The sequence below is a fragment of the Borostomias antarcticus genome (assembly GCF_949987555.1).
Source record: "Borostomias antarcticus genome assembly, chromosome: 4".
NCBI classification, from domain to species: domain Eukaryota; kingdom Metazoa; phylum Chordata; class Actinopteri; order Stomiiformes; family Stomiidae; genus Borostomias; species Borostomias antarcticus.
Genome location: NC_140237.1, coordinates 32,560,450 through 32,579,414, shown reverse-complemented (window position 1 = coordinate 32,579,414; position 18,965 = coordinate 32,560,450). Strand labels below are relative to the sequence as shown.

General features: G+C 46.6%; 1 protein-coding gene across 1 annotated transcript; it reads right to left on the bottom strand.

Moving 5' to 3' along the window:
• Positions 1 to 1,620: 1,620 nt before the first annotated feature.
• Positions 1,621 to 17,985, bottom strand: usp8 (ubiquitin specific peptidase 8). The gene is made up of 19 exons (XM_084437061.1): positions 17,933 to 17,985; positions 16,966 to 17,134; positions 16,641 to 16,785; positions 16,379 to 16,464; positions 16,134 to 16,275; positions 15,341 to 15,383; positions 15,063 to 15,234; positions 14,670 to 14,832; positions 14,278 to 14,419; positions 13,571 to 13,854; positions 12,242 to 12,739; positions 10,731 to 10,805; positions 10,345 to 10,640; positions 9,052 to 9,273; positions 8,609 to 8,819; positions 6,750 to 6,986; positions 4,640 to 4,782; positions 3,939 to 4,071; positions 1,621 to 3,615 (listed from the first exon to the last, which is right to left on the bottom strand). Exons 2-19 carry the CDS (start codon positions 17,067 to 17,069, stop codon positions 3,457 to 3,459), a joined length of 3,255 nt encoding a protein of 1,084 aa, XP_084293187.1. The 5' UTR covers positions 17,070 to 17,134; positions 17,933 to 17,985; the 3' UTR covers positions 1,621 to 3,456.
• Positions 17,986 to 18,965: the final 980 nt, after the last annotated feature.

Genomic DNA, 18,965 nt, shown 5'->3' with positions numbered 1-18,965 from the left:
ATCTAAGATGCATTTTAGCCTCATTGCGGTGTCGATATACTGTATTGCCCAGCCCTAGGCAGTATCCTTGTTTACATGGAAACTATTCATTCTTGTATTCTGGCCCTGAAAACCCGAGCTGTTTATTTGTGAAAGCAAACCACCTGAGAAGTTAACGAAAACACAGAGGAAGTGCATGGATTGACCCGACCCCTCCATCTCCCTCCATCCACAGGACTGCCTGTCCCTGTTCTTCCAGCAGAGCACCCTGACCGGAGAAGACCGGATCCTGTGTCCAGCGTGTGGCGTCAGGAGGGACACGGCTGTGCTCACCTCCCTGTCCAAACCCCCCGAGATCCTCATGCTGCACCTCAAACGGTGGGCCGCTAGCGAGTCACAAACACTCTTCTCCTCATGATAACAGCTCTAGCACTACGGAAGAGCATTAGGGCCAACAGCCGAGTTTTTTGTTTTTTTTAAGCTTCTGAGTTTAAAGTCAGATTGACTTTTTTCTCAGAAATTCCGAGTTTTTTTCTCAGAAATTCTGACTTTAATCTCAGAAATTCTGACTTTAATCTCAGAAGTTATTTCTGACTTTTTTCTCAGAAATTCTGACTTTAAACTCAGAAGCTTAAAAAAATAATAAACTCAGTTGTTGGCCCTAATGCTCTTCTGTACTAGCACAGCCAGACCTGCAGAATCACTTTAACATCCAACTTTAATTCGTTCAAGTTCACTCTTATGTCATCTCTAATCTAACGTACACGAGTTGCAGTTTCGGTTGCCAAGGGAGTGATAAGAAGAAGCTGAGGACGAACGTCCTCTTCTCATTGGACCACCTGGACCTGACTCCATACCTGTCCAGCCCCTCAGAACACCACACCAGCTATTCTCTCTATGCTGTGGTGGTAAGTGTGTATATATATATACACACACACACACACACACACACACACACAAACACACACACACACACAAACACACACACACACACACGGCAAGTTAAGTATGTGTGCATTTTGCCCTGTATCTCTTTTGCTCCCACAGAACCACATAGGTGATCTGGACATGGGTCACTACACCGCTCTGTGCCACAGCGCCCTGTTCCGAACCTGGCACCAGTTCGACGACGCGTCCGTCAGCGAGGTCCAGGACTTCCTTGTCCAGTCCCCCAACACCTACATCCTGCTCTACAGCCGCAGGCCCTTCCACAGACCGGAGATCACCGGGCTCTGACCCAACAACCTGCTGGGACCGAAGCCACAGTCAACAGATACAGCAACTTCCTGTTGAGTCCCAGAGATCTGGCAGCATTACAAAGGCTTGGCCGTGGCTCCTTTAAGGGTTGTACTTCTCATTCATCCCGTTCTGGGACTTAAACCAACCAATCAAGTGTCTGGGAGAGCAGAAGCCGGCGCCAAGGACAGTTCCTTATCTTCCTGTAATCAGCAGCCCATATCAAATAAACACATATGGTTTAGTCTAGTGGTTTTGTCCTAGAAGAGTACATCTAAAAAGGATCTTGCAACCCAGATGTGTTATTTTTAATATTTGCGCTTGTTTGGACAGCATGATAATAAACACCAGCACCAGTATATCCGCTTTCATAGGAGCATTTTAATAAATAGGTTTTTAACGTATATGAGTAGGTGGTTAATACAAGTGTTATATCTGAAAGAAAAATTTTCAGAGCATTAAAAAAAATGAAATCAAAATGAAATCAACATATACAAGAAAAGAATAGATAAGCTCATGCTAGACCAGGAAATACTTGTGATGAGGTTCATAATCTCACTTTAGATTTTTATTAATTTAGCCTCGTGAGTATAATTTTTGCCTGCTCCAGGCTTAGGGCTCAGAGTTTCAGTGGCCGTACTGATGGTGGATCACAGTCATGACAGTGAGTAATTGCTTAAAACAAGACCACTAAACAGGCCAACAGTAACATAACCGTCAAATTCTCCCAACATGTTGCGTTGTCAATCACATCCCAAAAGATCCATTTCTGTACTTCCAGCCCAATATCATTAATTAGTGGGAAAACAACAGTACCATGAGGCTCTATAGATCAACACCATTCCATACGAACATATTTGTCAACCAGGAACCATACTGTCAAAATTACCATTACATGAAATCCATTTGATATAATTCCCCTATACCTGTGTTGAGTATACTTGGAATTGAAGAAAAAAACATTTTTATGGAGTCACATACTGTATTCAAATCAATAGGATTGTGGTCCAGTTAACGCACCACAGGCTTGCTTTGAAGTCCAGAATCAGAGGGACCGGCGGATTCTCAGTATCGGGGCCAACCGTTCTCACCATCTCCAAAGAAATCTTACTAGAACTGTTCTAAACGAACAACTTTAAAACGTTGCATAATGAGTAAGTGTATGTAGGCCTAAGATTTCCCAAAGAATGTGAACAAGCTAGAATTACCTAACGATTCCAATCAAGGGAGGTATAAACCCCCCACTTCTAAGAGCACATTAAAAATCCTCACAAGGAGAAGACTATGAAGAATACTCTCGTCGAGGCGTATGGTTAGTCATGGCATGACGGCTGCTTCACTTCACAATTTGGTCACTTTATAAATAAACAGGCATCTTCCCCCAGCGATATGTACATGTTTAATGTGCAAGGTCAGCATTTGCTATTGTACATCTACGTCTTCTAACGCTTCACTCGAGTCTATTCACAGTACAGGGAAGCAAAACATGTGTTACACCAGAAGGCCGTCAACACTGACAATCTGAGAAAGAACAGCCTAAGTGTTGAATAGGATTTTAATTCTACAATAACCTTAACGGTAGTAAAGTCTGGGTAATAATCGTAGCGTTAGGTTATTCTTGGTAGGCATACTATGCTGTAAGATTCGTATAGCGTGTGTGTGTTAAAGGTACTGTCTCTCATTTGTCAGTAATGTGAGTAGACAGCGCGTTTTAACAACTATGGAATCCTCTAGGAGTTAAAGCATTTCCGATTGAGCCTGCGTCTCTCTGCCGCAGAGGCAGGCTGGAACACAACACACACAGGTGCACGTACACACACACACTCATGCTTGCACACTCTCTCACACTCACACTCTCACACACAGGCGTGTACACGCACACGCGCACACACACGCGCACACACACACACACACACACACACACACACACACACACACGCTCACACACGCTCACACACGCTCACACACTCTCTCACACACACACACAGTCATGCATGCACACTCACACACTCTTTCACACACACAAAATCAGGTACAGTATGCACGCCTATCCACTCACACACACACACTCGGTCTCACACAGACACACGTCCAGCTCTGCCAGCCTCCTCCTCAGCAGGTCAAAGGTCAGAGCTGTGACCCAGCAGCCCCTCACCGTCCTTCGGCCTGTAGCAGCGCTGCGTCAGCAACCACAACCAGAACCAGAACCGGTCGTCAAATATCACTGCTGCTCCTGGTGCCTCACAGGTTGGAGTAGAACAAGATGTAGGAGGCAGAGGACTTGACGGTGGACGGGGAAATGTCGGACACCTCGTGGTCGTCGAACTTGTACCAGCGCTGTTTGATGGCGTTCTTACAGTAGGCCGTGTAGTGGCCCCCATCCAGACCGCCGTAGTGGTTCTGTTAGCAGGGAAACGGCAACAGGTTAGCTCTCTAAGGCTAGCTCCTTATCAACAGGAGGTTAGCTCTCTAAGGCTAGCTCCTTATCAACAGGATAAGGAGCTAGCTCTCTAAGGCTAGCTCCTTATCAACAGGAGGTTAGTTCTCTAAGGCTAGCTCCTTGTCAACAGGAGGTTAGCTCTCTAAGGCTAGCTCCTTATCAACAGGAGGTTAGCTCTCTAAGGCTAGCTCCTTATCAACAGGAGGTTAGCTCTCTAAGGCTAGATCCTAATATTCTCACACACTTAGCTGGACTAGATACAACAAGTTATTGGTGAACTCACAGACACTCCGAACAGGTTGTATTTCTTGAGGCTCTGCTTGGGTCCGATGACGTACTGGCACAGGTCCAGACTCTCCTGAGCGAAGTCCACGCTGGTCTGCAGCTTCTGCTTCCATCGGCCCTCATAGGAGAAGCTACAACGCCGCAACACAACAACACAACAAATCAACATCAACGCTGTACAATACCAGTAAGAGAGAGAGAGAGACTACGGTAGCACCAATTGAGGCTTGTTAAATGAGCAATGCAGGCCATCATGGGAAATGGACTGCACTTATATAGCTCTTTTATCCGAAGCGCTTTACAATGAAGGCCTCTCATTCACCCATTCACACACACATTCACACACCAATGGCGGTGTTTGAATGCCCCTTCTGTCATTGAGGTGATGCATAAGTTTAATTCTTGCTTAGCCAGTAGGAGCCATGTTGGCAAACCCAACTAATTAAGAGGAATGGAAACTGATAATTGATAATGCACATAAAGTACATAGTCTGACATATCAGAATACCAAGATGGTGCACAACGGCTCAGTAAAACCTTGTTATAGTATCGCAATAAATCACAAAATGTACAGTTTTACAATATACAGTAGCGTGATAATATAATGTTGTGACCCATGTTTTGTGATATTTATCGTGTTGCGAGGTCCTTGTCAATACCCAGCCCTGACATACAGGGTAAAGTTTTAAGTGCACAGACCGTTTCAAGTGCACCAGGAGGATGGGAGGGACCTTCCAGATCTCCAGTTTCTTGGTGGAGTCTCGGTGGGCTTTGCAGTGACTGCAGAACACCTTGTTGTTGTCAGTCAGCCTCTCCTCCTTGGAAAACAGCTTCAAACAGTCCTGGGACACAGCAAGACAACACTCACTCACTAGAGCGCACGTAACAAAACACTCATAAGAGCTGTCAAAACAACCGTCAACAAACATCGCACAATGGCCCCGAAATGGTCACACAGTATCACTCGCGCTGCAAACTGCAAATGCTAAGGCCATAGGCCTTCATGGGATTTCTGTGCCACCTAATCCTTGCCAGGATAGTGCAAAGTTTGTCTGAAAGTAGATGGGGCCGTTCATGGGAGCGTCGGTAGGCAGAGCGTATCCTTCTTGCCATCAGAGGAGACGCAGGGACTTAGGAACCAATCAGGGGGTGCAGGAAAATACTAAATAAAGCATTCCTGAGAACATTTGCATTGGGCACTGAGGCTACTGTTATGATTTCCAAAAATGTTAACTTAGCTTCTGGCATGCAAACAAGAATGATCATCATTGATGATCATCATCCAAATGCATCTCAAACTCATGAAAATGTTACTTATTGAGATGTAAAAAAATATATATAAAAAAATACCTGTCTCGGGCAATAGCGGGTAATGTATTGCAATAAGCCGCATCTTTAATGCAAAACCATTCTCCTATAAGCCACCTGATCAGAGCTTCACTCTGGAGGACAGTAGGAAGAGACGAATTCTGTAATCTTAACAAATGATGCACTGAGCTGAGCCGAGTTGGCTGTACTTATAGGAGAGGATGGCTATCCATTAAATATGAGGCTTATAATATACATACATGGCCTCAGGCTCTTCCTCGAGACAGTACTCATTTAACTGGCAGCCAGGAGTGCGATAGAAAGCGTTTGGTCTCCTGAAAATGTGTTTCAGAGGTTTAGGTAGTTAAGGGGGAGCACTACAGCACTCAGAAAAACATTGGGTCTGTCTGGCCACCTCTCCTGCTGGCTAAACGTCCTTATCGTTTGAGACAGACACCGGTAAATTAATAGCCAGCGACAACAAAATGCATTGAATTCGGAAAGTACTTTACTGAGAAAACAGATTGAATACCGTTTCTGCCTGCCTACAAATGAATTGAATAAAGTGCTGACAGCCACCACTATCTCCTCCCACGCAGCTCCAACATTTCATGTCTTGTGTTGTCTCTGTGCTCTCGTATTTAGGATCTAGATCTCCTGCATAACCTAAAGCGGTCGCTTCTTCCACTCCCGACTCTGTGCTCATACCTTCTTTTTTTTTTTTAAGATATTTTTTAGGGCTTTTCAGCTTTAAATGGGACAGGACAGTTTGAGAGAGACAGGAAACGTGGGAGAGAGAGAGGGGAGGACATGCGGCACAGGACCCGAGCCGGGAATCGAACCCGGGTCCGCCGCGCGAAGGACTAGCCTTCATATGTAGCGCGCCTTACCCGGTGAGCTACCGGGGCGCCCCCCTCATTCATCCCTTCTCACCCCTATCCCTGCTTTATACTGCGGCGCGCTCGATTGGCTTGGGAGACGCACACCTGCGCCGCTTCATTCAATTGCTCCACCCCTTTCTGACTCCCCTAAATTTGACCACTGTGCCTGGGGAGAGATGGGAATCGGTAGTGATCTCACGACTTGATTCTTGGGGTCACGATTCGATTTCAAAATGATTTTCGATTATTGACGATTATCGATGCGATAGATTATAATTTGTATAAAGCGATGACTTTTCCACCATTTGACTACAGTAACCCATTAAGTACAGTAACCCATTAAATACACCCCAAGTGCAAAATTATTGCACCTCTGCTGGACCACCGGCAAACACACATTTTGACAACAAAATGTAAATTTAGTGTAAAAAACAGACTGGAAACCAAATTGGGTGAAAATGGGATAAACGGCGAAAATACATTTACGTAGAAAATAGAATCACAATTTTTACATGAATCGATTGTTCCCACCACCTCTAATACTAGTGTTCGTCCAACTGTGTGACCATTTGGTGGGCCTCTGTGAAAATGTCTGCATGCATCCGGGCCCTCGGACTCACATGTAAGGAGCACTTGTTGGAGGAGGCCAGGGGCAGGGACAGGTACATGAAGGTCTCGAAGGTGCGCGACTTGCGGTGGCAGGTGAGACACTGAACGGTGGACTTGAACTGCCCCTGGAACAGGGCCACGATGATGGACTCGTTGAGCAGCTTGTGTTTGCTCCAGGCCAGGTCGGCCGCCTGCTGGTCATCCAGGTGGTCGTTCTCCTCCTCCTTGTACCGCTTACGATTGTCAGCCTGACACCACCAGGAAAAGACAATTCAATACACATGCTAAACTATATCTTCAATACCTAAACACACCACTGCTAACTAAACTACAGTACCAGGCTAAACTACATATCCAATGCTACCTAAACACACCACTGCTAACTAAACTACCATGCTAAACTATATCTTCAATGCTACCTAAACATACCACTGCTAACTAAACTACCATGCTAAGCTCTACCTTCAATGCTACCTAAACACACAACTGCTAACTAAACTACCACGCTAAACTATACCTTCAATGCTACCTAAACATACCACTGCTAACTAAACTACCATGCTAAACTATATCTTCGATGCTACCTAAACACAGGGCCTTAAGCCTGTGTCTCTTTCGTTCTCCTGATTCAGCTGGATGTTTCTTGAGGAAGATGAAATTTGATTAGCCTAAATGCTGCCAAACAGAGGCACAATGGACAAGAATGATACTGCAAACTAGGTCTTTCATTGCTGTAAGGAGATACTGTAAAAAGTACAGTATCTATAGCACTCCACACGACTTCCAGCTTCGCTCCCATGCACTTTTTAAGCAGAAAGAGATGTCCACAAGTGTGTGTGTGGGGGGGGGGGTCAAAACATGTGCTAGCAATTCACTAATTAATATCTCATTAATTAGTCTTTACTAGGAGAGACCAGGCAAGGCTGAAGGCAGAGGACACGCCCCTACGTCAGACCAAGGGAATGTTATGGGATGGAGAGACATGAAGAATACACACAAAGACCCAGTTCCATTTCTAATCCTTGAGCCTCCCTATTGGCTTTATGCCTTCTGTGGGGCCAGGGACTGAAATGGAACAAGGTAATTGATACCAGCTAAGTAGTTCTGTTGAGGTCTTGTTTAAGAACCTGGACTAAATCAGAAATTATCTCCTCTCTCTCCCCCCTCGTATCGGCTATAGTACCACTTGGACCCATGTTGAATATGAAACCAGTACGGAACTGGTCAGTACAGGAAATGGGGTATACTGTGATTTCCAAAATTTCTACGTCCACATGCAGAAGGATTCTGAGAGACAGAGCATCAAACTGGACAGATGCAAACACCGCACACACACACACACACACGCACGCACAAGTACACAACAAATTTACTTACTCTCTAATTTTGCCATCAAAATGAAACCCAATAAAAAAAATATAAAGAAGAAATTGATAATAAATGCTGTAAGTTGAAGGCAAAATAAGTACAACATGGTGGAGGGGGGCTTTTCCCAGACATAGATTGCTTCTAGTTTTAGTCCCTTTTAGTAGGACATTGGTAAATGGTAAATGGACTGCACTTTTATCCAAAGCGCTTTACAATGGCCTCTCATTCACCCATTGTGTGGAGTGGTGTGGGCCGGTCTGGTTGCTGTGAGTGAGATATTCAGAGTGGATATTCCCGGCGCTAACTGGCCCAGCCTGCTGTAAATGGCCGTAAAGGCCCCCCCAACAAATCTCACGAGCACCCCCCCCCCCTCCCGCTCAACAACTTGCCGTCTGGTCACAAGATCAGTGGGCTGACTGGGGCTGCATTGCCCGACCTGAATTATTTCCCCAGTCCGCCCCTGGATAAAGCCCAGCGGTATGTTCAGAGATGTCCATCCTACCTTGTTGAGGTCCTCGTGGAGGCCGTCCATCAGGAAGAGCAGAAGCTCCTGGGAGTCCTGCTGATCGTAGCCGGAGAACTGCTCGTTGATCTTCCCGATGGTGATCTTGAAGTCCCGGGGGCTGATACACTTATACAGGCCAGACCACAGAGCCTTCATGATCACCCCAAACTCCTCCGCCACCTCCCCCTTATGGCCCAGGATGTTGGCCCTGACAGAGAGGAGAGGGTTACACAACTGTAATCGTTTTTAATTATTATTATTATTATTGTATTTGTTCTGTTATTTGTGTATTTGTGTGAACTCGACAACACTGTAAATGAGGGAAACCTCAGTGCTTTACAAGTATAAATAAAGGTTTGAAATGAAATGAAATTCCATTAAGTCATGATTGTAAATCCACCACAAAGATTCACTAATGGTTCGCTGGTGAACATCCTGACCTGTTGATGTCCTGCTGGTAGTAGTTATTGTTGAAGTACTCGGCCATGCCCGGGGTGTGACACAGACATTGGAGGATGGAGTTCATGTAGCAGGTGTTGCCCAGGTTACGCAGGCCCGTCAGCGACACCCCCTGGCCACCGAACATGGGGTTCAGGCTGCGTATCTTAGCAGCCGTCGGCCGGGCGATCTCCACTTTGGTGTAGACGGTGGAAGTGGCAGGTCTGGGGGGAGACGATGGCACAGCTCAGATCCAAACTTCAAATTCCTGCACTTTGGTTCAAACGCATGTCTCACACCTGTCCTAGTTTATTGTTTATTTAGGATCCCCATTAGTCATTACCTCAGTCATGACTACCCTTACTGGGTTCCTCTCAAAAGAAAAGAGTGCATTAAAACATAAAATCATTGTACAATCAAACAAAAAAATACTTCTATGCACATTGTACAAGCAACATAACCAAAACAATTCATAATAAAAAAAAAAAAAGAAATAAAAAAAAAAGAAATATTGATTCTCACTTTGTCATTTAAGAGAATGAAACATTTCCCATATTAAGTTTCCCGGGGTGCAACTCCCCACTCACATCACACTCCTACCCCCCCACATCACACCCCTACCCCCCCACATCACACCCCTACCCCCCCCCACATCACACCCCTACCCCCCCACATCACACCCCTACCCACCCCCATCACACCCCTACCCCCCCACATCACACCCCTACCCCCCCACATCACACCCCTACCCCCCCACATCACACCCCTACCCCCCCACATCACACTCCTACCCCCCCACATCACACCCCTACCCCCCCACATCACACCCCTACCCCCCCCCACATCACACCCCTACCCCCCCCACATCACACCCCTACCCCCCCACATCACACCCCTACCCCCCCACATCACACCCCTACCCCCCCACATCACACCCCTACCCCCCCCACATCACACTCCTACCCCCCCACATCACACCCCTACCCCCCCCACATCACACCCCTACCCCCCCCACATCACACTCCTACCCCCCCACATCACACCCCTACCCCCCCACATCACACCCCTACCCCCCCCACATCACACCCCTACCCCCCCACATCACACCCCTACCCCCCCACATCACACCCCTACCCCCCCACATCACACCCCTACCCACCCACATCACACCCCTACCCCCCCACATCACACCCCTACCCACCCCACATCATATCATCATAGTCACAGTCCATTTCCTGTCCATCTACCTAGCTGTGTGGATAAGACGTTGCCATGACCTCCATCCCATCACTTACTTGGTCTCTCTGTTGATGGTGGGTATGGCGGCGGCGGTGGGGGCGTGGCTCTTCCGCTGGGCCTCCTCACGCAGGTCCTGGCTGATGTCAGGCGAGGAGTACGAGCGTTTGAGTTTGGACTGCTCCCGGTCGGGTTCCTGGTTGGGGTCGGGCCCGGCCGGGCGCGGCTGCTTCTGTTTGGCCATGGGCGGGGTGGAGGGGGGCGTTTGGGGGACGCTGACCTCAGGGGGGTACAAGTGGACGCGGTTGGTGGGCGAGTGGTAGTAGCGGTAGGTACCGGTGACCGTGTCCAGGAACTGACAGGGAAGCGAGGAAAACAGAATAAGGACAGGTGGACTAAGACGAAGACATGTCTTTACCACGGTCTGGAGACAGAGAAGATGTACCTTCATCCAGCCAATAGGGAGTCCCGGGACACTCCTGCCCATCTCCTCACTCCTGGCCCTGGTCAGGGGTTCACGCTGTGGGGGGGGGGAAGGACGGACACACACACAGAGAGAGAGTTCAGACACACACTTCCCTTAGAACAACATACACAGTAGCATCAATTGATAGAGAATAAGGAGGGTTAGGGTGCTCTCCAGTCGAAGGGGGCAAACAGTGACATTGCAATGCAGGCTTCTTTTGCTCCTTCACTCGAGATTTCTTTCTGGGAACGACAAACATCCAGATTCCCGAGAGAGACATTTTTGACCCACAATTTCCAAGCGATCAACATGCAATCCGGATGCAATCGCTTGGATGGGAATCGACTAAAGCATTTTAGGAAACATGCCGTGATCAACACTACGGGTGGAGTGTTGATATACCTTGGGTCTGTCATAGTCATCGGCTGTTCTATCTTTAAAAATCCTTGCCTTTTGGGTCCTGCTCGTTAGCTCACTACAAGGCTTCAGGGGAGCCTGAGGTTGGGGACAGAAGAGAGCTGACATCATTTGGCTTTTAAAGGTGCAGTGTGTGATTCTTGGCGGCATCTAGTGGTGAGGTTGCAGATTGCAACCGACTGAATACAATTACATGGTGCAACATGGTGGACTCGGTGGAAGGACCCGCTCACTAGGTAGATATAAGGGCTCTTCTAAAGTAACAACAAAAAAACGTATTTTCATGGGATTATACACTAATTAAAAAATACTTATGAATATTATACTACATTTCTGCCAAGTCGAGACATAATTCTGCCACAAAATTCTACACACTCAGCCTTTAAGTGTTTGGTAATGGAGATCAGATAGATGAGACTGATGGACTGGGCGTTAGTAGATGGTCTGGATATGGGATGGGCTTCTCAGCATTGGGCTGGTCAGTGCATCAGCTGGGTGTGATGAGTACACCGGTAAAGGAAGTAGACCTATATACCTCATGTACGCATTTAGGATGATAAAACAGGACTATATGTCTCTGACAAAGAAAAGTGTTTTATTAATAAAATAAATTATTATTTAGTATTATTATTATATATCTGACCCTGAATCTGCGTGTCATTTGCACATTATGATACAAGACTTTCAAATGTGGCAATTCAACCTATATCCCCAAAACCTTCATAGATCTGAATGTTACTGGAAGGGTGTAAGCAATAAGTAGAAAATTAACACAAGTTGTGCTTATACTAGCCATGTGACGATACACACAGCTTGCGATAGAACGGTACGATTGAGATACAGGAACTGAGATCTACCGGATCGCAAACCATTTTATCAGATCAACGATGCACTTGGTCATGTTTTCCTATCGCGATATTTCATCACATGTCTAGCTTACACCCATCCAGTGCTTGTAGGTCTATAAGAAGTGTTGGTGTTCCCAGGGGTAGGAGTAGAGGCTAGGGGTTGATTTAGGACAGTACCAGACTTCACTGAGGAGTGAGTGGGTGACTGGTAGTAGAGACACTAACCTTGATCTCGCTGACGGTGCGGTTGGGAGCCGGCGTGTCCAGAGATGCGCTCTTGGCCGGGGGGTCAGCGTCGGGTTCTTTCCCTCTCGTTTCTCTCTCCTTACCGCCCCCGTTTTCTTTCTCCTCCTCTTCCTCTGCTTTCTGCCTCTCCAGTCTCTTCCTCTCCTGGTGCCTCTTATCTTCCTCCTCCTTCCTCTTCCTCTCAGCTTCCTCCTGCCTCTCCTTCTCCTCCTGAAGGTCCCGGTCCCGCCTCTCCTCCTCGGCGCGGCGCTCCTGCTTGCGCTGCTCCTGCTCGCGCCGGGCCGTCTCCATCAGCGCCGCCGTCTCCGTGTGAATCTGGGTGCGCTCCTCGTCCGACAGGGCGCCACTGGGGTCGAAGGGCGGTTTGACCGAGCGGTCCGGAACCACGGGGCCGTTCTGGGAGGAGGGCTGGCCGTCCTGGCCAGGTTTAGAGATGTCCGGGACCCGAACCGTTGAGGGCTTCTTGGTACGGTCGATCTGGGGGAAGAAGAACAGAGGTGAGAGTAGGGCTGGGTATCGATTCCAATTTCAAGAATCGATTCGATTCCGATTCACAAGGTTCAGAATCGATTATCACGATTCAATTCAATTCGATTCAATTCAATATCGAGTCGGTTAGTGTTACTTTTAGCTGTAACCTTAATTACATGACTGCCAAGTTATGCAACACATCAATACTAGGGCTGGATATCAATACTGATTTCCAAAAATGAATGAATGAATGAATCATTGAATGAATTAATGAACTATTCATTCATTAATTAAATAAAAGATCGATTTTGGGATTCATGAATCGATTCTGAATCATTTGATTCAGAATCGATTTTCTAAACCCAGCCCTAGGTGAGAGGACAACTAGGGAGAGAAGGCACCGGTGGGAAGGACACTTGAGGATGCTGAAGCGCATTCCTGTTTTATTTAACCTTTATTTAACCAGGCAAGCATTTAAGAAGTTCTTATTTACAAAAGCGGCCTGGCAAAAAGCAAAAGCCTCGAGGGAAGGGGGTTAGGGGGCTGAAAATAAAACAAGGTTAGATATAATACAGTTAAAAACAGCACACATTGACACATTACAACACATATATAAAACAACATGCAACACTACATGGAGCAATGAGTATCACCAGAACAGACATACAGCAGCAGCAAATCATCAGCAAACATGCAAGACAGTTAAAAAGACATTTAAAGACCGCATACATGGAAGCATCACAATACCTATGGAACATAGTGCTGTAATCACTAGTCCTTAGTCTTCTATGGACAGTTGAATGAATGGATCGGCCGATTGACAGAGAGTGTGAATACCTGTGGGATGGACTTGACTGAGGCCGCAGGCTGTCTGGTGGTGCTGCCCGTCCCGGGGCCTGGGCCCTTTTTGGTGAGGTCTGGCCCAGAGGGTGTGGCCACTGTGATGGGGGTGTCTGTGGGGTCTGCCAGCACCTCTGTTCCCAGAGAAGGAGTCCCAGAATCGGACTGTTCTGCCGGGGGGGCCCCGTTCACCTGCAGGGGGACCTGGGGTTCGGGCTCGGGTTCGGGCGGAGGAGGGGTTGGGGGCTTGGGTTCCTCCAAAGATGGGTAGCTGAAGTTCACTGTTCTCAAGATAAAGAACACAGGTGTAATCCTGAATGGCTTTTCCCACTTTCCTAGTCTGTCTACAGAATCAAATATCACGTGGAATCGCTGCGCTCCGCATACTACATAATGGAGTCTGTGCCACTTTGCCGCCCAAGCTGGTGTTCTGAGGGCTAAATGGGCGTGGCTTATCTATAGGTAGGAACGCCTGATCACAAAAGTCGTTACAGGGATTCATGCGAAACCAATGAATTGCCAAGATTTGAGCACCAGATTTTTTATGTGAAGTGTCCCAGACGCTCAGAGAGATCTGCAGCATGCAGTAACGCAGTTAGCGTAGCTTACGTAGCATACCAGCGAAAAGAGCTCTCATGGGTCTGGCGTTGAGACTACCACTTTCCAGGATGTGAGCGCAGTGGTGTGGTGGTGGTGCTACTCACACTGGGGGAGGGTGTTGATGGCGTGCTGCCTCGGCGGTCTGACTTTGGCGTTGGTCGTGTACATGGGGTAGAAGAGTAACCAGTTTTCATAGCCTCCCTCCAGCACCAACGGCTCACTGCGCAGGATGGTGGTGCTGTCCCACTATGGTTTACACACACACACACACACACACACACACACACACACACACACACACACACACACACACACACACACACACACACACAAGAAGAAGAGAACCAGCACTCACGAGAGATAGTATAGTCTTTAAAGTTTTAATGGGCAAACGTTGAAGCGTTTCCGATTGAGCCTGCGTCTCTCTCCCTCAGAGGCAGGCTGGAACACAACACACAACACACACACCACACACAACACACACAACACACACTACCTTGAAGAGGGCCTCTTTGAGGCTCTGCAGAGTGGTGCCCAGCCTGAGGTCAGTGACGGAGTTGAACCAGTCCAGCAGGACGATGTAGTCAACGAAGCCCCGGCGCCTCCACTGCTCTCTGGACGCCGCTGGCAGCTTCGTCTCAATCAGGTTCACAGTGATTCTGAGGAACACACACCACAAGAGGTCGTGTCACTGAGGGATGGGATGCTCCTTATGCACTACATCTGCCTGACCCCCTGACCAACCAACCTCTCATGATGTCACTACTCACTCCCTCCCTCCCTCCATCCATCCCTCCATCCATCCCTCCATCTATCCCTCCATCTATCCCTCCCTCCCTCCGTAAAGCTCTTTGGTAGTTAAATTGGCTCATTCCACCTCCCTCCCTACCCAGGGCTGATGGCCTCCTCAGGCACGCTGATGCAGGTCTGCGCTGGGACCTGGATGTGCGAGTCATCGAAGTCCCTGTGGCTGCGGGCGTCCATGACCATGAGAGTCATGGTCTGGTCCTTCATCATGTGGAAGAGCCTGTCAGGTGTGATCCCTCCAGCAGGAACCACCGCTGTGGGGGTAGGGAGAGAGAGTCAACAGATGATCCAAACTCCCCGATGATATCAACAGACTGCAGAGACCACCTAGATTAACTAGCTATTGAGTCACCAGCTTACCTTTTGATGGAACATTTTCCAACTTGTTCTGCTCTCCTTTTACCTGTGACACAATGTACACAAGACATACATTTTAGTCTGAACAGTTCCAGCTCTTAAACAACACAGAATAATTGATGATTGATTAATTGAATGCTGCCAAGGCTTGAGAAATGGTTCACGGTGCCATCTTAATGTTTAACGCGGTCCACAGAACAGAGAAATGTTTCACCAAGCTTGTCTTTTAAATTGTGGCCTCATTATCTACGCCGTATCTTGTTTATAATGAACAACTAAGCACAAATCAAGTTCAGTCAAGCCTTTATTACAGTTTAGAAACTAACATTAGGATCCCTTCATTATTGAGCTGAGTTCAGATAATATATAACAGCCAAGACAGTTTTAAGCCGGGTTCACATGTAACTGCCGTTTTAAAACAGCAGTTTTAAGCCTTTTAAGAATAACATGTAATTGTTTCTTGACTGCCCATCTGAACTCTACATTTCTAAATCTGCAATTTTCAAGATTCAACATGTCAAATCTTATGGAAAGACTTCCAACAAGATGGTCGTTCTACACTACTGTTTCGTTTCAGCTGTTCTATGTGATATCATCTCGGCAGTTGAGAAACTGAGAAGTGTCGATTTTTAAAAAGGCTATCTTCTCACTTCTCACACTTCTCAGTTCCTCAACTGGGATTTTAAAGGCAATCCATTGTAGAACCCAGTTTCAGAAGCACATTCTCTGTCATTAAGAGAGTAAGAGTTAGACACTATAATGTTCATCTTATCAGCAAGTTCAGTTTGGCATCTACCTTCTTCTTGTCCTTCTGAATCTCTGTTAGTCCTTTAGGAGAAGCCCGTCCTCCATCTTTCTCTGTTTTCTCCTCTCTCCTCCTCTTTTCCTCTTGTCTCTCTTTCTCCTCTAGTTTTTTGCGAACCTCTACTTCCTCGTACCTGTTCACAAGGAAAACAATCTGCTTTAATCCACGTTCTGTTCTGCTCTGTGTGATCTCCCTTTGGGGTTATGCTTGGGATTTGAGAAGGCAGAGCCCCTAACCTGAGTCTAAGGCTTTCAGACAGCTTCTCCGCTTCTTCTATGGCTTTTTTGAAGTTGTTGGGCCCCAGCATGGATTGGAAAAACTCCTGGACATCAAGAAAGGAAAAGCTGAAAATCAACACAGATTTCCACCACTAACAGGATTCAGTATCACAACACCGAATCCTCAAATTGAGCCATTTTATATAGGTCTTTGATTGCTATCATATCATGTTAAACTTCCTTAATACTAAAATCTCTTGAAACATGTGAGCAGTTATACCTGTTGCTGCTTGAAATCCGGTCTTTTCTTGATGAGATCATAAACCGTCAGATATTTCATGTAGAGAACATAGGCCTTCTCCTCATCTCGGTCCAGACGACACTCCTCTGCTGCCTTGAATATCTTACATGCACTCTGGACATAGCTACAGCACAGAAAGACAGAGGATATTGCCAAATTATATTCTTCTCTCTTCAACTACTATAACCCCTATAGCCATAAAATCACCATCTCTCACTTGATCTCATTAGTCCATGCTGCTATGTGTGCTTGACAGCTGGTAACTAAAAATGGTTTGCTCATCCACAGCCTCACAACAACATACCTTCTGGTACTGTTTTTATCAGGTTTGATTTCAGCCTTCTTGTTGAGGTCTCCCAGAGAGGTTGACAGGTATAGTTCCTTCACTCCAGTGGACACCGCAGGCATCTTCTCGGTTGTTTTCAATCAGCTGTCAAGCGCAAACCAACTACGTTCACATGCTCCTCTCATCTCTGCGAAATCATCATCATCATCATCATCATCATCATCATCATCATCTTCTGCGAAATCAAAACGATCAAATCAACAACACAAAAGATCCAGTGACCTGGCTACATTGTTTGTTTGTTTAGTAGGATCTCTTTTAGCCATCGGCTAGTCTTCCAAGAGTCCTCAACTAAAACATACAGTACACTACATACAATGTATACAATAATGCAGAAAATACTACAATTAGTAGAAAATACTACAATTCATAAATAGAATTCAAGAATAAATACATGAACGTGACCTGACCGCCCCACCCTTCGGCCCTGACCAGAGTCGTATCATACAATCTTTGATCAAAGTCACTCAAGTGAGCTAGCTAGTCAGATGTGGATTGGTGTTGATACGCTAGCCAGCTAGCTCATGTTAGCTTGCCGAGTTGTTAGCATGGTAGCTAACGTTACAGTGCGATTGCTAGCTACGGAAGCTAGCTAGTTAGCTAGCACGATCACCAACAAGAAAAACGTAGCTAGTGCTGATTATTCAACCAGGAAGCAAGCAATCACAAACGACATGATGTGGTTATCAGGTACCGAACTTTAGCCATGTCAGTTAGCTAGTTATGCTAGTCTGAATAGTGCTGGCTAGCTAGTAGCAGCTAAAGCTAACTAGCTATCACGTTCGTTAGCAAACATGCGGTTCTCGACTGACAATCATAATATGTTACAAACTCTATCGTCGCCATTTAAAAGCATATGAAGTTAAATAGCCAGATATAGTTTGTAATAGGGTTGATTTTAGCTGTATTATGAAGATGAACTTACCTCGAATGGCAGTCAGTTGTTTTGCTAGGTTCTTTGACAGCTGATCATTCTCCTATCCCGGAAGACGTCAAGGGGGCGTGTTTTTTTTAGGGGGCGTATCCACCCATAGGAACAGTGCATGTAGAAGAGCCTGTATCAACCCATAGGAACAGTGCATGTAGAAGAGCCTGTATCAACCCAGAGGAACAGTGCATGTAGAAGAGCCTGTATCAACCCAGAGGAACAGTGCATGTAGAAGAGCCTGTATCAACCCAGAGGAACAGTGCATGTAGAAGAGCCTGTATCAACCCAGAGGAACAGTGCATGTAGAAGAGCCTGCATCAACCCAGAGGAACAGTGCATGTAGAAGAGCCTGTATCAACCCAGAGGAACAGTGCATGTAGAAGAGCCTGCATCAACCCAGAGGAACAGTGCATGTAGAAGAGCCTGTATCAACCCAGAGGAACAGTGCATGTAGAAGAGCCTGTATCAACCCAGAGGAACAGTGCATGTAGAAGAGCCTGCATGTAGAAGAGCCTGCATAGGAGGCCCCAGTTCAACGATCCAGTACTCTAGACCATAGACATTATAAAGAACATACCTATATAAATAAAGATAGATACAAACACTCAAGTGTGGCTTCTTGTCAAGTAACCTGCAGCAAGGCTGGTCAGTTGAGAGCGCCCAGTGCTATCTGTGTCTTACAATTCAACCAGAAGATGTGCAACTTCCCCTTTCCTGTCCATAAATCTGGACGTAATAAAATATTTAAAACCTAGACATAGATGGACCCTCCAAGTCCCTGGTGTATGTTGTAAAGTCCCCAGGACATAGATCATTGGGGCTGCCCTTTCCATACCACCCTGGCTGTAAAGATAACCAGCTACAGTGTATTTCAAATGCATGTGGAACAGAACTTCAAGGACACAAAACTATGGTCGAATCAAAAATGTATTGAGCAAGCCTATCACAGTACATGGGGTCAAAACGGCGGCTATACTGAATTTACAGTGTCGTGACTTCTGCTTTTAAACGGCCTCCAGCGAGGAATCAC

Bases quoted from the DNA above. Each gene is read 5' to 3' on its own strand.
- usp8 (XM_084437061.1), bottom strand. From the start codon at position 17,069: ATGCCTGCGGTGTCCACTGGAGTGAAGGAACTATACCTGTCAACCTCT. The intron at 10,806-12,241 runs GTTAGTGTCTCT...CCCCCCCCACAG, and splicing joins GCACCGTCAGCGAGATCAAG to CGTGAACCCCTGACCAGGGC. The intron at 4,072-4,639 runs GTCTGTGCACTT...GCGGCGTTGTAG, and splicing joins CTCCTGGTGCACTTGAAACG to CTTCTCCTATGAGGGCCGAT.